Source organism: Carcharhinus amblyrhynchos, chromosome 9, assembly GCF_965287045.1.
Source record: "Carcharhinus amblyrhynchos chromosome 9, sCarAmb.v2.hapA, whole genome shotgun sequence".
Taxonomy (NCBI): Eukaryota; Metazoa; Chordata; class Chondrichthyes; order Carcharhiniformes; family Carcharhinidae; genus Carcharhinus; species Carcharhinus amblyrhynchos.
This window is the reverse complement of record NC_137332.1, coordinates 78,506,170-78,525,746: the sequence shown is the minus strand read 5'-3', so window position 1 is coordinate 78,525,746 and position 19,577 is coordinate 78,506,170. Positions and strand designations below refer to the sequence as shown.

At 42.4% G+C, this 19,577-nt stretch overlaps 1 protein-coding gene across 1 annotated transcript in view; it reads left to right on the top strand.

Moving 5' to 3' along the window:
* The window catches only part of pappa2 (pappalysin 2), a 379,187-nt gene that overhangs the window by 267,293 nt on the left and 92,317 nt on the right, over positions 1-19,577 (top strand). Inside the window, exons 17-18 of the mRNA XM_080196777.1 lie at positions 1,140-1,308; positions 13,399-13,531. Of these exons, the coding sequence (XP_080052903.1) occupies positions 1,140-1,308; positions 13,399-13,531 (302 nt within the window). The remainder of the gene's footprint in view (positions 1-1,139; positions 1,309-13,398; positions 13,532-19,577) is intronic.

Here is a 19,577-nt window from a genome sequence, read left to right as displayed (position 1 = left end):
CTACCAAATAAACCTGTTGGACTTTAACCTGGTGTTGTGAGACTTCTCACTGGGAGTTGTCAGGTTGGCAATGAAGCACTGGCTGAATAGGGCTCTCTTATCAAGGTGTTTGAACGTCTCAGCATTGATTTTCCTGTGCCATTGTTTTTGTTGCCGTCATTGCTTTGGGGCTCCGTTGATGTTGCTCATAGAGCAGATTAGATAGTGGCCCTTCCAGCTCCTATAATGGCATGGGTGATACGCATGCCCTTCACTTGGACAACAAAGTAGTCGAGCAACTGCCAGTACTAGGAATGAAGGCATTGCCACGAAGCTTTGTACTTGTCTTTTGATGAAATAAGTTGTCACTTGTAACAACCCCATAACCAATGCAATCTAGAAGGACAAAGGCAGCAGACACTTGGGAACACCACCATCTACAAGTCACTCGTCGTCCTGATTTGGAAATATATCTCCATTCCTTCACTGTCACGAGATCAAAATCCTGGAACTCCCTCCCTAACAGCACAATGGGTGTACCTGCACCTCAGGGATTGCAGTGGTTAAAAAGGCAGCACACCACCACCTTCTCAAGAGCAATTAGGGATGGACAGTAAGTCCCATTAAGAACTTCAAAAATTTTTCCTTTATTGAGTGGAAGAACAAGGGTTTTATCATATAGAATCATCATAGAATCTCTACAACACATAATGATGCCATTCAGTTCATTGAGATTGCACCAGCTCTCTGAGTATCTTACCCTGGCCCTTTCCCCCATCCTTTCCCTGCAACCCCAAAAGTGTCCCATTGTCCATCTAAGCTATACATCTTCGGACACTAAGGGGTAATTTACCATGGCCAATCCACCTATCCGGTTTGGTAACCTACCAAACCGCTTTGAGCGGGAGAGCTGACTGGTGGTGATTTAACCTGAGAATCACCACACCTCAGGTGAGGAGCAAGGTTGAGAAGAGGTCCTTCAGCCAGGATGGGTAGCGAACTCATGCTGTTGGCATCCCTCTGCATCAGGTGTCCAGCCAACTGGGCTATAAGGTGCGATTAAGAAGTTTCCTTTGGAGTAATGCTGGAGTTTACAAAATGTGGGTGTTTCCTCTCTCAGCTTTATTGTTGTAGAATTTACAAACTGTTTTTATTCACAGGAAGTTCCTCAAGCTGCAGTGCTTGGAAGGTGGATCTTGGGAGACTGGGAGCTGCAACCCTGTGTTATGTGATCCCCCTCCACCTGTCTTTGAGGGGATGTACAAATGTACCAATGGTTTTGAATTTGACAGCCTTTGTATTATTCGCTGCTATGACCACACTGAAAAGGTAAGGCATTAATTGATTATTGAGTAATATGAATAACTCAACTCGAGAATCTTTTTAAGTTTATTCATTAGTGTGACAAGTAGGCTTACGTTAACACTGTGATGAAGTTTCTGTGAAAACCTTTTAGTGGCCACATTCCAGCACCTGTTTGGGTACACTGAGAGAGAATTCAGCATGACCACTACACATAATCAGCACATCTTTAGGACTGTGGGAGGAAACCCACACAGACACGGGGAGAACATACAGACTCCACACAGCCAATGACCTAATCCAGGAATCGAACCCGGGCCCCTGGTGCTGTGATGCAGCAGTGGTAACCACTGTGCCACAGTGAATTAACACACTAGTTGAGAACATGTTACAGCAATGCTGTTCTAAACTTTGTTTCTCTTTGGTGGTGAGTGAAAGGGTAAAAGTGGTTGAGGAGAACTGTTGCCCTGGCTCAGTTTTTTTCATGAATGGTCTTTGGGCTGCTGGCCTGCTGAAATGACTATTCAAGGAGATTGGTACATGTTTTAGATGCAAGTTACTGAAGCTCCTTCTATATCAACACTTACTGACACAGTCAAATCTTCCCTGCGCTGGGATTTGCTCAGTTTGTTTTCAGCAATATTTGTGTTGGCAAGGACCACACTGAATGGATTTTCTACTGAACGGCTGATTGCCGTTCATTTGTAAGGGAACGACCCAAACTGGTGACTTGTGATCAAAACTAAATTAAATCTATCAGTACCTCCTGACACTTCAAAGTTTTATTTTAATGATTGATATGTTGTTCTGACAGACACATCATAGAATGTCTATGTTCCATTATGCTATCTCCAGTATTAAATAACAAGGGTTAAATGTAAAATTAAAAAACCTTCAAGCAAATCATCCTTGAAACATTGTTCCTCGAAGTGTGAGTTATAAAGGGAAAGTGTGAGCCATGTTGGAGATTTGACAGTTGACATTAACATAGCAACTAGAAGCAGGAGTAGGCCATTCAGCCCTCCGAGCTTGCTCCCAGTCTGCTCCGCCATTCATCTTGATCATGGCTGATCATCAATTTCAATATCCTGATTTCCATATCCCTTGATCCCTTTAGCACCAAGAGCTATATCTAATTTCTTCTTGAAATTACACAACGTTTTGGCCTCAAGCCTGGCTTATATTAATGCCAACTTCTTTAATGGAAATAACAGCATTGATCACATTTGGACAGTATTTACACTCAATTACGAACTCTGACAGGTTTAATTTGCGGTAAATTATTAATGCCAGGTGCAGTAAAATAGCAATTTACTGATTACTGGGGATCAATCTGATTAACTTTAACCCCAGTAAAAGGCAGCATTTATTTAGTGCCTCCACATCTGTGAACAGCAGAACGTGCTTCACAGCCAGTTAAGCACTTTAGTATTGTAGTCACTTTTACAATGTGAGGGAGACACAGCAACTACTTCAAGCACAGCAAGTTCTCACAAACAGCAATTGAATAATAATCTGTTCTAATGATTCCAGTTGTGGAATCATCGCTGGCCACTGATAGGATTCCAGTGTTAGAAGCTGTTTATAGTGTGACTTAGAACTGTAGGTGAGCAGGCCAAATCACAATCCCATATTTCAGCCTGGTTCACCATTAATATCTAGAAGATTGTGGGATCAGACATAATTGCTGACATAATTCAGGTTGATGGCCAGCATGAGGGAATCATGGATGTGGAGGCTTTCTGTTGTTCAAATTGAACGTACTAGAAAACATAGTAAAGATATATTAGACTTAATGTGAATGCTTACTTAGCTCACTAAATTTAATCATGAATCAAATGATATCTTTGGTGAATGTCAGTAACAGAGTTTGACACTTTGCACTGTTAAATTATGTTAGAATGTTTGATTTTTACAGCAGGTTGCAATATGAGAGTTGTACAGTTTGATAACTTTAATATATAGAAAAGCTGGCGAGTGAGCACGCTTTTGCATTAGACATGTAAAGATTGTCTAGTATTTTATACGTAAAATCTTTGATGTTCTCTGAAAGTTTAGAAGTTTGGTATGCTATCATCTTGAGTGGTAGGGGCATGGGAGGACTTATCTCATGAAGAAAGGTTGGACAGGTTGGGCCTGTGTCCAGTGGAACTTAGAAGAATACTAGGTAATCTTATTGAAACATATAAGATCCCAAGGGAACTTGACAGAATAGGTACTGGAAGGATATGCTTCCTCTTGTGCGAGAGACCAGAACATTTTTAAAATAAAAAAGGCTTCCCATTTAAGATAGAGATGAGGAGAATCCTTTCTCTGAGGTTTGGGAATCTGTGGAACTCTTTTCCCCTGAGAGCAGTCAAGGCAGAGTCATTGAATATATTTAAGGCAGAGGGAGATTCTTCACTAACAAGGGAATCAAAGGATATCGGGGTTAGGCAGGATACCAATGTTGCGCTTGCAATCAGATCAGTCATGATCTTATTGAATACTAGAGCAGGCTCAAGGGTGGCACGGTGGTACAGTGGCTAGCACTGCTGTCTCACAGTGCTAGGGTCCCAGGTTCAATTCCAGCCCACGGTGACTATGTGGAATTGGCACATTCTCCCCATGCCTGCATGGGTTTCCTCTGGGTGCTCCAGTTTCCTCCCATAGCTCAAAGATGTGTTGGTTAGGTGGATTGGCCTTGCTAAATGGTCCTTTAGTAGGCAACGATGTGTAGTTTAGGGGGATTGGCCATGCTAAGTGACCCCTTAATGTCCAAAGATGTGTAGGTTAGGTTGGTAAGACACTCTTTCGGAGAGTTGGTTTAATGAGCTGTATGGCCTATGTATATAAAACATCAACCAACAGAACAGCTGATGCAGAGAGATAGAAAATACAGAATTTTAAGTAGCTGATGGAAACCTTTTTGGCACATTGAACGATTTTGGACATAGATGTTGTTGCAAAGTTTGGAATGGGGTCAATAGGTGGCAGTGGTTATTGCTGGTCCTATGTGATTCTGTCCTTGTAAAGAAACAGTTGAGCAGATGGAATGGTTAATTGAAGTCTGTCAAGTGATGCTTATCCTGAAACCTGTTTTGTTGTCTCAGCGAATTGGACAAAAACAGAAAATTCCTTCCTAAAATTCATCCTAGGTTTTAATTGCTTCCACCAGCAGTCGGCACTGGGCAACGTTGTGCTGGTTAAACAAACGGGTCTAGTGGAAAGGCTTAATCATTGCTGGGGATGGCAATCTTTCCTCTCTTTTCACCTTCTTATCTGTGTGTGTAACAGATTGCTTCAAGGGTTCACATGGGGGTTTGTGTATGATTGCACAAGAGGCCATTTCATAATGTCTAGTTATTGATGTGAGATAGTTTTGGCTTTACATCAATGCTAAACTGTGATGTGAAAGTCCTTAATTTACATTGAGCTGAAAGGTACAAGACCCTGCTGGGACAGTGTAGGCTGTTCTGGTGCTCTGGGTTTATGGGTAAAGTGCCCTTTCAGTTGAGCTACAACCAGATTGAAGGGAAGTTTTAAAAGTAGCTGCGAGAGATTTTGCCCTTTTAATGTTGGTAGCAGGTCGCAGGAGAGCATTACTCGAGCTGTTTTTTTTAAAAAAAATTATTAGGGCCACAAGTAGGTTTACATTAACACTGTAATGAAGTTACTGTGAAAATCCCCTAGTTGCCACACTCCGGCGCCTGTTAGGGTACACTGAGGGAGAATTTAGTATGGCCAATGCACCTAACCAGTACGTCTTTCAGACTGTGGGAGAAAACCAGAGCACCTGGAGGAAACCAATGCAGACACGGGGAGAATGTGCAAACTCCATACAGACAGTGATCCAACTGGGAATGAAACCCAGGTCCCTGATGCTGTGAGGCAACAGTGTTAACCACTGTGCAAGCTGAGCTGCCCGTAAAGGTGCTTTCCTTTTTAAGACTGGTGTGAGCTGTCATTTCTTACTGTGGGAGGATCGGAACAAAGGCTTTATTTGTTGCCCCTGACTGCAGCTACCAGATCCCATGACACCGTTTTGGAGGGTTTTTTCCTCCTTTGTCGATGAGGAGACTAGCTGGAATCAATCACAATTGCCTTGACTGTTTCTCCATTTGCATCCTCTACAAATGGTAACTCACTCACAATGCTATGGTCATTTTCCCATCTGCATTAAGGACTGAAGTCTGCTTAAACAATCCCTTGTCAAGTTGCACCAGCTTCCTGGCTCGAAAAAAATCAATGTGAAAATTCTCATTCACAACTTCAAATACCTCCATGTCTCACCACCCCTGACGTTACCCTCATTACTTTCTCAAGCTCTCGATCTTTTGGTGCATCCGCTTGTTCTCCAGGCAGAAGCTTGATGCTTATTCTCCACTCCAGCATCAGTGACCATTCCTGCAACCATCACATCTTCCCTTGGATAGCCCTCTTTACTGTTCCTTTTACATTGTTGCTCCAAGCCCTGTTCTCTTATTATCCCTGTGCCCACTGACCTACGTTTGCTTTCGGTCAGTCCAATGCCTTCACTTCACCATTCTCACTCTTGTATTCACAGTTCCATGGACTTCTCCTGCCACAGCTCTGTCAACTCCTCCAGCCCCACAACTTCCATGATTGCTGCATTCCTCCAGTTCAGGTCTCTTGCACATTCCTGATTTTCATCGCTCCACTAATGGGGTTGCCTATTTTTGCTGCATGTATTCCTGGAGGTTTTCTGATATGACTTCCCGACTTTAACTGCCTCGGCCTTGCACTCCTGCCATCAGCCATCCAACTCATCCTTGCTTAACATAAGAACATAAGAACTAGGAGCAGGAGTAGTCCATCTGCTCCCTCAAGCCTGCTCCACCATTTAATAGGGTCATGGCTGATCTTTTTGTGGACTCAGCTCCACTTACCTGCCTGGTCACCATAATCCTTAATTCCTTTACTGTTCAAAAATTTATCTCTCCTTGTCTTAAAAACATTCAGTGAGGTAGCCTCAACTGCTTCACTGGGCAGGAATTCCACATATTCACAACCCTTCTCAACTCATTCCCATATCTGCTTCCTCTTATTTTGAGGCTATGCCCCCTAGTTCTAGTTTCATTTGCCAGTGGAAAAAACTTCCCAGCTTCTATCTTATCTATTCCCTTCATAATCTTGTATGTTTCTGTAAAATCTCCCCTCATTCTCCTGAATTCCAATGAGTATAGCTTCAGTCTACTCAGTCTCTCCTCATAAGCCAACCCTCTCAACTCTGGAATCAACCTAGTGAATCTCCTCTGTACCCCTTCCAGTGCCAATATATTCTTTCTCTAGTAAGGAGACCAAAACTGTAGACAGTACTTATACAGCTGCAACAAAATCTTGCTGTTTTTAAACTCCATCCCTCTAGCAATGAAGTTCAAAATTCCATTTGCCTTCTTAATTACCTGCTGCCCCTGCGAACCAACTCCTTGAGATTCCTGCATACGGACACCCAGGTCCCTCTGCAAGCAGCATGATGCAATATTTTGCCATTTAAATAATAGTCCATTTTGCTATTATTTCTACCAAAATGGATAACCTCACATTGTGCTCCATCTACCAGACCTACGCCCACTCACTTAGATTATCTATGTCCCTTTGGAGACTTTCAGCCTCCATTGCACACTTTGCTCTTCCCACCCATCTTTGTGTCATCTGCAAATTTTGACACATTACACTTGGCCCCCAACTCCAAATCATCTATGTAAATTGTAAACAATTGTGGTCCCAACACTGATCCCTGAGACACACCACTAGTCATTGATCGTCAACCAGAAAAACACCTATTTATCCCCACTCTTTGCTTTCTGATAGTTAACCAATCCTTTATTCATGCTAATACATTACTTGTAACACTGTGCACCTTTATCTTATGTAGCAGTCTTTGGTGCGGCACCTTGTCAAATGCCTTCTGGAAATTTACATACATCACATCCGCAGGCTCCCCATTGTCCACTCACACGTAATGTTCTCAAAGAATTCCACCAAATTAGCCAAACATGACCTGTCTTCATGAACCCATGAAAGGTCTTACCAATGGGACAATCTGTTTGCCGCAGATCCACATCCCATGCCAACTGCAAGAAACAACACTTCTTAATATCTCTCTGATTCTTTTCCTGGTTGTTACTCCCAGACACTTCCTGGAGATTAATCTTCAAATATTCGCAACTCCCACAGCAATTCCTGTGGTTCAGTGATCCTATTCATCAGTGGTAGCTGTGCCTTCAGCTGTCGAGGTCCTAAACTCTGGAATTCCCTTCCAGAACTTCTCTGCTTTCCTCTCTCCTCCTTTAAGGTGTTCCATAGAACCTACCTGTTTGATCAAGTTTTGGTCATCTGTCCGATTATGTGGCTGAGTGACAAATGTTGTCTGTTCGCCCTCCAGTGAAATGGTTAGGATGTTTTTCGCAATTGTTGTGGTTGCGGTTATACAGCCCACTTAACAGCTTATTATCTGGTCACTCAGAAACCTATGGTTTGTAAGGCACTCTGGCACTAGATGGTGAAGTTTGTTCATTACGTTGTTGATATAATGAGGATTGATGGTGGCTGTATCTCATGTTAGCTACTCAGAACACACTTGTCAAGATAAAATTCAGATGTAGACAGTTTGCAGTCAGTTCATGGAGACGGTGTGTGGTTTTGCCTTTTTTTTTAGTGGTAAAAATACAGTCTTGGAAGGCAATTGCAAAGGAACAAAATGTACTCATTATCCTTAGGACAGGACACTTTCCAGTGTTCGTAAAATTCAAACTTTATTGGATTTTATTTTGGAATGAAATTGCATATGCAGTGATTGCCTTTTGAAAACTGCACCCCAGACAGGGATCCCATAGAATGAGCCAATTGATTAAGCAGTGCATAGTAACAAAGTGAATTGATGGCTTGATTATAAGGGATCACAAGAACGATATCCTGGGAGCTAAATCCAAGTCTCCCCCTCTTTACACCCATCTATATTTTATTTTAGCTTACTTCTGTCTGTCATGTGTTTACATAACCTGCTATTTCGATAAGTTATCAAGACACATGTTGACAGATTTAAAAAAATACAATCTTCAAAATTGATTGCTCGCTTGGAGTTGCATTGTTGATCCACTCGTTGCTGTAGCTGTGGGAGACCTGATCCATCTTTTCCTTTGGTGAGTGGTAGGTCATCAAAGTGGTGCTGGGTTTGGTGCTCTGCACATATGTAAGGCACCTTAGTGACTGCACGGATCACTCCTAGGATAGGTATTGCAGAGCCAATGAGAATAATGGTTTCCCACTCTGGTTCAAAACCAAGCTTCAGCCCCAGCTGTCAGAGATTTCTTCTGCCTACTGCACTGGTGTAAGACTTCCATCTCTTCCGCATTCCTTAATAAATGGGACATCAGTGTATAATATGGAAGAAGATAAAAGGGAACAGGCAAAGTGCAAGCAAAGTTTTATGGCATGGTATTTAAAATTTATCAGCATGATGTTAATTTTAAATGTCTAGTACGTGTCCATTATGTACCACATCTCACATTGGTACAGATGTCGAACTGTCCTTAAAAGATGATAAAGAAATCCAGACATTGACAAAACAGCTTGAAATCTACAATTAACTGAAACCAAATTGCTCTCTCATTTACTTCAGCAGTGTGGAAATGGCTAGAGGTTAACTGATTCACCTTTTCATAGAATCCCTACAGTAGAGAAGGAGGCCATTTGGTCCTTTTTGGGTAAAGATACAGGCTCGGCTTGAAACTGAGTATTGAAAACTTTACTGCCTGTTGTCTGCGTGAGGCTACCCTTAAGCAACACCACAACAGGTTCTGTAGTATTACAATAACAAAGCCACTTCTGTCACTACAGTACCAGCATAGTGAGTAGATTATCTGCAGGTCAATCTGCAACATTAGTGTACTTGATGAAGCAAGTGCCTATCATTTTCCAATAGTGCCTGTGATACCAATGCACTGTCTAGTGTGTTGTATTCCTAGCTTGTTGCAAAATTGGAGAAGGTTAGTCGGAGGAACTGGTGGCAGCTTGCCCCTCTGCTCCATGCAAGCCACGCATTGTGTAGTTGGTTCTCCCTCAACCCTGGATTAGACATTGTCTTGTGTCCAGTGACTGGCCTCCTAGAGGATTGTTACTGCCTCAAGAAGGGAATACAATGAAGATGGGGAAAATGCTGGACACTGTCCAGTTAATTTCCACAAGTGTTGTAAAGAGTGCACGACTAGCGCAAATATAGAACAATGTGTGCGATAGAAGTTCAACTGAATGATTTGAAATACAAAATGATATATTAAACTCATTAAAATAAATGTTTTGAACACTCCCTTCAAATTACCTGTCAAGTAGAGATGGGGGTGGAGGGTTGGTAAGTGTGTTTTTATAAATAGCCTCTTCAGGCTCTGGGGGAGTATAATCATGTTATGCTCAGGCCAGCAAAGCTTTTCCTCAGTTGTTCCAGGCCTTGTCATTGTGCCATGAAATGAGTTTGGGGGAAGGAGTCTCAACTCTGATGTTAAGGCTTGCAAAGACATAGTGTAAAACCCTGGGTAATGAAGCTTCAGAAAGTGAAATGGAAACGTCACATCAATACAGCTGGAGGATTGTGATCAGGGTAAGGCATGTCTTTGGGACTATGAAGTGAGCATTATTCTGGGTCCAACCCATCCTATGACTGACTTTCAAAACCCTATGTGGTAACTCTACTCTTTACTTAACATACAGTGTACCTGACCCCGGAATAATTGATTGAACAGTGAATGGGTTGATTTTATTTTGTAATTAGGCAATGCTATATCTGGTCTGGACAGTGCAGATCAGCTTTACACGTTCTACAAAATTGTCTGCAAAGTTCAATTCTAACCTGTGCATACTTAAACTTACACAACACTTGGCATTCAATGTAATGAGAATATAAAATTGTGAAACTGTGTCCATTTGTCAAAAAAAGACTGCCTTGTTTTTGAAGGCGAGTAGATCCCATTGAACGCATAGCATGTGCCTTGTTATGGCTTTGTTACAATGGGTCTGGTAGATCAACATTGGGACTTGTCCATAATGTCCTGCCATCAGAATAAAAACCCAGCATGCCTACTACTTGGCCCTCTTTGTAAATAACAAGTACATCACCAAATGTATGATTAACTTTTGTTCTAGTTTGAATTGGTTAGCATTTCTAAATCAGTATTTATTATTTCCGTAACTTAAATATTTACTGGAAAGAGTGATAAATGTTGTGAATCATTCACCAAAATCACTGCAGTCGTCCAAGATAGAATTGTAAATAGCTGAAGCCCAAGAACTAATCCTTGAGGTATCCCACTTGTTACAATCCACTAACCCAAAAATAACCTCTTTGTTTCTACTCTCATAATCCATGTTAATATATCACCTTCAATTCCATCAGCCCTAATCTTTGTAATAAATTTCTCCCATAGCACTTTATCAAATGCCTTTTGAAAATTAAGATATATTACATTCACCTTACTATTTGCATCTTCAACAAACTCTTTCCCCTTTCCATAACCATGTTGACTCTGCTTAATCATACTGTGATTTCTTTTTTAAGTGTCCTGTTACTACATCCCTAATAATAACTTAACCATTATTTTCCCTATTTTTGAGGTCAGGAAAATGATCCATAGTTCCTTGTTTCTTAGTCCCCACTCCCATCTTTCTTGAACAATGGGGTTAAATTTGCTACCTCCAATCCATGGAGACTGTTCTAGAAAGCACGGAATTCTGGAAGATCAGAACTGATACATATTTGGGCAGGATTCTCCGGCAAAGGTTACCCAACACCTGAAATTCCTGCCCTTTGAAGGGTCTGCTGAATTTTCTGTCTTGCCTGCTACAGTTCCTGCGGTGGGTGGAACGGGAGAATTTTGGCCTTGGTCTCTAAAGTCACTCCTTTTAAGCCCTCAAGAGATATGGCAACCATTCATCAGCTTTTAGTCTCATTAACTTCTCAAATATTTTCTGCAATATATTGTAATAGCCGAGCATTTTATCATACTGCCGTCTCTGCCAAGTGAGACTGTTGTAAACTGCATTCTCAAATTAAACAAACTCGCTTGTCACTGTCGAGATGACGCAAACTTAGAAATTAATCTTAGAGACACATTTGTAGGAGGCCTAAAGAGTAATAAAATCCAGGCCAAACTTCTTAGCAAAGCCAAAAAGCTAATTTGGAAGGATTTGATTTGATTTCTTATTGACACATGTACTGGGATACAGTGAAAAGTATTGTTTCTTGCACAGTATACAGACAAAACCTACTGTTCATAGAGTACATAGAGGTGAAAGAAAGAAGAGAGTGCAGAATATAGTGTTACAGTTGTAGCAACGGTATCGAGAAAGATCAGTTTAATATAAGGTAGATCCATTCAAAAGTCTGATGGTGGCAGGGAAGAAGCTGTTCTTGAGTTGGTTGGTACGTGTCCTCAGACTTTTGTTTGTTTTTCCTGATGGAAGAAGGTGAAAGAGAGTATGCCTAGTTGCGTGGGGTCCTTTAATATGCTGGTTGCTTTGCTTGAGGCAGTGGCAAGTACAGACAGAGTCAATGGATGGGAGGCTGGTTTGCGTGATAGACTGGGCTACGTTCACAGCCCTTTGTAGGGGGCCTCTGATCAGACTGCAGCCATGGAAATGCAGAGTTGCAGATTGCAGTGGAGTCTTTTTTTGGAGCCAGGAGGGGAGATCCACTGGATTTCAGCAAGATCCAGGGCCTGGCAACCAGGTTCACAGTCAGAAATGTAGATGTTACTAGCCACCAACCATCAAAATGCCCCCATTTCCAATCTGGTAAATGTCCTACCATCAGAGTAAGAATTTAGCATTTCTGCTACTTAACCTGCTTTATGAATGTATGATTACAGTTTGTTCCAGTTTCAACTAGTTAACATCTGCAAATCAGTATTTATATTTTCCCATAACTTAAAAATTTAGTGGATCGCCAACCATCCAAAAGCGTCCATTTCCAGTCAAAGTGGGAAAGTGGGGCATATCCAGATGGCAGGCAGGAGGAGAGGAAGCAGTAATGTCCCAGGTTTGCAGTAGAGCATTCAGTCACAGACATACACCAGGTTCAGGTTGTGATCAATCTAAGACTAGTTCAAAAGTCTGAAAATCCTCGAATGCTACAAGTCCTCACTCACCTGAAGAAGGAGCTTGAGACTCCGAAAGCTAGTGCTGCCAAATAAACCTGTTGGACTTTAATCTGGTGTTGTGAGACTTCTTATATTGCAGTAAGCCACAGGAATGAGAGCAAAGTGAAGCTATGTTTGCAGTGTAGCACCTTACCTTCTGATGAATCGTTTTTACAGCCTTCTGGGTTCAACATTGAGTTCACAATTTCAGACCATGAATCCTGTTCCCCAGTTTGATTTTGTTTATTTTTGCTACGTGCAAAGTCTTGTTTTTCATGTTCTTGCTTTTGCACTGAGCTCTTCATTATTCTGACATGAATACTTTACTCTGTACAAGTTTCTTTTGTTTCTTTCCAACAACCATTACCAGTCTCTTTGGTATCTTTTGCCATTTCACCCTTCCACCTAGCCCAGGCTTTCCTTTTGGTACTTTCGCCATTTCCCCCAGCCCTCCCTCAACCTTTTAGTGGCATAAAACCCATCACAGTTCCACCTTCCTTCATTCCAAAGAGTCATATCCAACTCAAAGTGTCAACTTGGTTTCTGTCTCCAAAGGCTCAGCTTGACCTGCTGAGTGTTTCCAACACTTTGGATGGGATTTTCTGGCCGTTCACACTGGCAGGATCTTCTGGTTCTGCTGATGATGCACCCCACCACGGGTTTTGTGGCAGTGAGGGATGCATTCAACAGGAAACCAGAAGATCCTGCCACTAGCTAAGTGTGAGCCACCGCGGCCACTGTGAAACACTTGGCAGGTTAAATGGAAAATCCCACTCTTTCAGTTTCTTTTTTAGTTAGAACGAATGCAATTCTCTTCTTTCTGTTAACTCACCTTTGTAATGAAATGTCAAGATTCATGCCAAGTGATATCAGAACATTTTAATATGTGTGGTAGAGAGAGTTGGGGAGCTACTATTTGACCGTGAACTCTTTTAAAGTTGTCATTATTATTGATTTTAACTCTGTTATATTACTATTTCCTCAGGAGCCCATCCGTTGCACTAAAGATGGCACTTGGACAGAAGACTTTGCTCTGTGTGAGCAGGTCTATGGAGATTGCCTGCCTCCTCCGGAGCTGAACTTGGTGGAGTACATGTGTGCTGATGGCCATGCAATAGGTATCAAAACATGCGCAAATTATATCTATAACTCTTAAATCCAGTTGGGCCCACATGGATGCTTTGTGCAAAGCTATTTAACTAAAAACTCTGAACTGCCTTCCAAATGTCACATTTGGACAGCAATTGCTATGAAGCAGAGTTCCAAGGTATGGGAATAGGGCCTGGGTGGGAATGTGATTGGTGCAGACTCGATGGGCCAAATGGCCTCCTCCTGGACTGTAGGGATTCTGTGATAAGACTGCTGATGTTGCTGGTCTCTGAATGCCTAGTGGCTTTTTCTGCTGAATGCTGATAGTGTTACAATCAGGCAATTAGCCTCGAGCAACGTAAATGCTAGGTTAATCCACTTGAAAATCCTTCTCATATTCTGGAGTAAGTGTTGGTGCTATGCTGTAGGAAAGGATACCTTTCATTACACACTGTGTCAGTGTTTCTGTTGGGAAGTGTCCATGGCACCTGTAACCAAGATAGATGGGATAGTGGTCTCAAATCACTTGGTTTGAATCTTGGTCTCAAACATGTAGAGAGAAAGGCAGAAGGACGCATGTTTAAAAATCTTATGAGGCAATTGTGAGGGTAAGGCAGTGCTGTGTATAGAAGGACCTTGAGCTCTTTCAGTCCCATTTTGCACTGCGCTTGTCTACTGCAGACCACAACCTGCTGTTTTTCGCCAGTCCCTCCATTTCTAATTGAATGTCTTATTACAGGCTCATTCCTGTAGTGGGACAAAGATAAATTAAGTCAGGATGTCATGACCAGGGTTGACACTAAACTTGATCATTTCAAAAGAAAATATGGTGAGAGAAACGTGAAGATTGCAGCATTTTGTAAGCTGACGTTCAGGCCAGGATTGGCACAACTGTGCAAGAGGTAGTGTCTCCAGTGTCAATAGCCGATGCATCCATGGCAGTAGAAGATGGCAGATTTGTAACAAAGTCTGCCTATTGCTAACATGCTGGGTAGGTCATAGGTTGTGCTGCCCAGAACAAGTTTAACGAGTTAATGAATTTGTCTCATGTAATGGTTTCTCTGCCTGGGATGTTTACAGCTGATCATGGTGTAAGGCAGATTAAATTTGTTTCTGAACTGGTAGTTTTTTTGGGGGAGGGATTTCACTGTGATATTTCAGGCTGGATCATCGAGCATTGCATAGGAAGCAGGTGTCCCACTGGTGATCTACCCCGCGACAGCTCATTCTCAACTGTTGGGATGGTGGGGCCACATCGCCTGGCTGCACTCTGAACCAGACACCCGTTCGTGGTTCAAGACTACAAACCTAAACATTTTGGTAAGTTGCTGTCTCACTAAGGCAGCACAGTGGTTAGTACTGCTACCTCACTGCTTCGGAGTCGGGTTCGATTCTGGCCTTGGGTCACTGTATGGAGTTTGTACCCTCTCCCTATGTCTGCGTGGGTTTCCTTTAGGTGTTCCGGTTTCCTCCCACAGTCCAAAGCTGTGCAGGTTAGGTGATTGGCTATGATCAATGTGTGGGGTTACGGGGATAAGGCAAGGGAGTAGACCTGAATAGAGTGCTGTTTCAGTGGGTTGGTGCAGACTCGATGGGCCAAATGGCCTTCTTCTGAATTGTCTGGATTTTATGAAGATTAAAAACCAGAAATACCTACTGTATTTTTCAGGGGCCGATGGAGAGGATAATGGAGAGAGATGTCTAATCAGCAGCTGAATTGTAATGGCCCATTTTACAATTTTACGCAAAGCTTAACTTCTACAAAAACACATTGATTTTGTAGTCTGTCAGTCTCAATTATATCAAGTTCATTGGCCTTTAGTGAGCCAGTAGATTAAGGCATATATTAAGAGTTTGATGTTGGGTTTGTTGATTTTGGCCAGGGTAATCATAACAGGCTGTACTTAAGGAATCTAATTTGGGGACAGGGCAATCATCATTGGTTTTTGCTGCTGATGACCAGGTAGACGCCCTTGCTGTATGTGCCATGGTGTGAAAGTCAGATGAGGACAAGACTGGGCCGAATGCTGACGCTTCTTGCAGTTAATTACTAGAGTTTGCACTGAAAGCAGAGTCATCTTAATGAGGTGTTGGAGGACAGCCAGCAAGGATGTATGTCAAACTTTTGATACTTGCATGAGTTCAACTTTTTAAACCTGAACAGATTAGTTGAATATGAGGATCGACTGCTGTGGTGCGCTACCTGTTGTGACATGGTAAGTCCCGCGCACCTCCTCTTGTCCGGGATGACTACACGTGAAATCAGTTTGAGTTTGAAGAGCAACTAGGACATGCTTTGAGCATGGGAGACTGAGAGTTACACAAGTACCAGTCCAAGAAATGGTCATTCCAAGGGTAGAGTGAAGTGGTCATGAAGGCTAGTGGTGTGACCATGCCGTTGTGATGGAGGGAGGAGTCAGAATGCGGAGCTCCTGTTGAGGCAGCTGGATTGACAAACGTGGGGTGGAACTTTTCCATAATTTGCCAGAGTATCAGGTTCTGACTGAAAACTGCTGTGTACCTCTCCAGCCGAACAGACCAAGTTTTCGGTCACTCTGACAGAAACAAATCTGGGGGCGTGGTTTAGATTGTCACTCTGGCAGGGTGGTGCCTAATGAAGCCGGTTAAGGCTGGTTCTATGGAGATTGGAGTGCCATCTTTAAAGGTTTAAACGCCCTATTCCCCCTCAAGGCTAAGGTGGCACCCACCCCCCCCCCCCCTTACAAGTGTTATTGCGATTCTCCCTCCCACAACGAAGATGGTGGGGGCTCTCTGTCCCCCCACTCCCTTCCACCTATGTGGCAGTATCACAGGCAGTCGCATCCTTACAGGCAAATTCCCCTCCTTCACTGGCAATTCCCTATCCCCCACTTTCAAAGGCATCAGCCCTTTTTCCCCCAACCCCTACCACACATAACAGGAGCAATGCCAACCTTTTGCCAGGGGCAGTGCCGGGGGCAGTGATGATCTGTGGTTGGGACTGCCCGGGCATGCCCCTTGACATCACGTTGGTGAGGTTTAAATATTTATTGAGGGGGTGGGGGGGGTAGATCTGGTAGTGGGGAGGCCCATTGATAATATTCAACTTTATTAAAATGTATTTAAATGAGAATCTCATTGCATCACCAGTGCGGGGCAGGGAAAATTGGGGAATGAGATCTTGCCTGTGCGAATCCTGTTTCTTGACTCTTGCAGGATTTTGCGCCTACATTGCTGTTTATGTTTGCGGTGAGCGTGGTCACAAACTCACATCTCCCCCCATGGTATTTAATTCTTGTTTACATAGAGGGGGTAACCAGAAGGGATGTCACAACACGGTATGGAGCTAATAATGACCAAGGGAAAGCAAGTTCAATACACAAACATCATGGTACTGAGAGAATTCCCTAGTCAAGGCTTTTAGATCACTCTGTGCAGGTATTTCTGAATGGTACATTAGCCATCCGATGCCAAGGTGAGAGTTATCACTGAGGGGTGCAAAACATTATTAAGAGGGCCTCAGAATGTTTGGAAAATCATCTTGGAACTGATTTACACAGGAATCGATTTTCAAAAAGTGACGTTTTCTCCAAAGTAATTTGTATGAATTATCCAAGTACTTGACCATACAATAGAAAACGTGGGTGTCTTTTTTGTTTGGTAAATGTAGCATACGCACATCAGCTGAGACCGCAAGAATGTTATCACCAACAGAGATTGGCTTAGCGTCTTCAAATACACATTCATCTTTATTATGTTTCAGTTGATTCTTCAAGAAACTTGAAGCAACATTCCTAAGTCTTGTCATCATGTTCTTTTTTGGTTGAGCCTCGCACTGTTATGTCATCCATCTATGTGTCGCCACCTTCAATGTGCTCATAGATCAAATGAATGTTTTTGCGATATACATCTCGAACTGAAGCAATGCAAAAGGATGAAGACCTATACTTCCCCAAAGAGTATGCACAACCTCATCCAAATGTGGTTGCCAGAAACCTGAGAATGCACCTAAATCTTTCAAATATTTTGTATTACAATTCATCCCCAAATTTGAAACCTAAAATACTCACATTTGTTAGCTCAATTTATGTTTGGATGATCAAGCAAACAGCCATTTGGTTTGTGAACCACTAATAATGCATTTGAATGATTTATTTGGTTAATTTATTTTTATCATGAGCTCTTTAGCTTAACATGGACTCACGCAGTGCAGAAGGAGGTCATTTGGCCCATCCTGTCTGTGCTGGCTCTTTGAATGATCTATCTCATTAGTTCTACGTTCCTAGAATTTTCCCTATTGTCTTAACATTTTTTCCCTATCAAGTATTTACCTGATTCCCATTTAGAAAATAACTATTGAATCTGTTTCTACCAACCAGATCATAGACATAAAGGGCAGTAGAATCATGGAATCATAAAACCCCTGTAGTACAGAATGAGGCCATTTGGCCCATCGAGTCTGTACTGACCATAATCCCATCCAGGCCCTATTCCCACAACCCCACACATCCACCCTGCCAATCCCCCTGACACTAGAGTCAATTTATCACATGGGAGGAAACCGGAGATCCGATGGAAACCCACACAGGAACGGGGAGAAAGTGCAAACTCCACACAGACAGTGACAGAACCTGGGTCCCTGGCTTCGTGAGGCAGCAGTGCTAATCACTATGCCACTGATAGAAGTTTGGAACTCTTTCTAAACTGACAGCAGATGCTAGACCAATTATTAATTTTAAGTCTGATCAGAGATTTTTATGAACCAAAAGTATAAAGGGATATGGAGAAAAGGTGGACATGTAAAGTTAGGTCAGAGCTGGAAAGGACTCGAGAAGATAAATGACTTACTCCTTTTCGTACAATCTTGTTTTCCTATAGTAAAAACTTTCTGTGTTTGGTGGGGGGGCTATCTTCTCTTGTGCCCTCCAATTATTTTGTCCGTTTTCTTAAATGTGTCCCTGGTTCCCAACCCTTTAAAATGTATCTATTAGGGTTACAAGTAGACTTACATTAACATGGTAATGAAGTTACTGTGAAAATCCCCAAGTTGCCACACTCCAGCACCTGTTCAGGTACACTGAGGGAGAATTTATCATGGCCAACACCCAACTGCTGCTGAGAATAGCTTATCCCTATTTATCTGATCCAGATTTGGATTCATGATTTGGAGCTCCTCTATCACAGCTCTTCTAGCCTTCCTCTGTCATTAAGGAACAATTCTGGCTTCTATGGGCTTGCCCACATAACCAAAATCCATCATGTCTGTTAGCATTCCAGTAAATCTCCTCAGTATGTTGGCACAGTGGTTAGCGCGGCTGCTCATTGCGCCAGGGATCCGGGTTCAATTCTGGCCTTGAGTGACTGTGTGGAGTTTGCACGTTCTCCCCATATCTGCATGGGTTTCTTCCAAGTGCTCCGGTTTCCTCCAACAGTCCAAAGATCTGCGGGTTAGGTTGATTGGCCATGCTAAATTAACCCGAGTGTCAGGGCGATTAGCAGGGTAAACACAAAGTGCTATAGGGATAGAGTCTGGGTGGGCTTGTTGTCGGTGCAGGCTTGATGGACCAAATGGGCTACTTTGGCACGATAGGGATTAAACCAATATTAGCATGTTGTTATTAACCAGATGTGCAGGTGTGGCGACTAGGGGATTTTCACAGTAACTTCATTGTAGTGTGAATGTAAGCCTACTTGTGGCTAATAATAAATAAACTTTTAAAACTTTTTAAATAAACTTTAGCTTCACCAAGACCAAGGGACGTTGTCCAACTCTGCCTTCTATTTATGCAATAAAGGATTCTGAGTGTGTTTTTATCAGCTTTGTCCAGCCACCATCAAAAATTTGTGTCTGTAAACCTCAGGTCTCACTGTACCTCGCTTTAGAATTGTGCCATATAGTTTATAATTCCTTTCACCAATTTTCATTCCAAAATATTTCACTTCACACTTCTCTGTTCGATTTCAGCTGCCATGTGTCTGCTTTCTCTATCAAGCTCTTTTTAAAAAAAATTTCCATGGCAGATGTCACTTTTCCACGTGGATTTTTTAAATATTATATTGGGGTAATTTGTTTATTAATCCTTTTTCGGATATTCC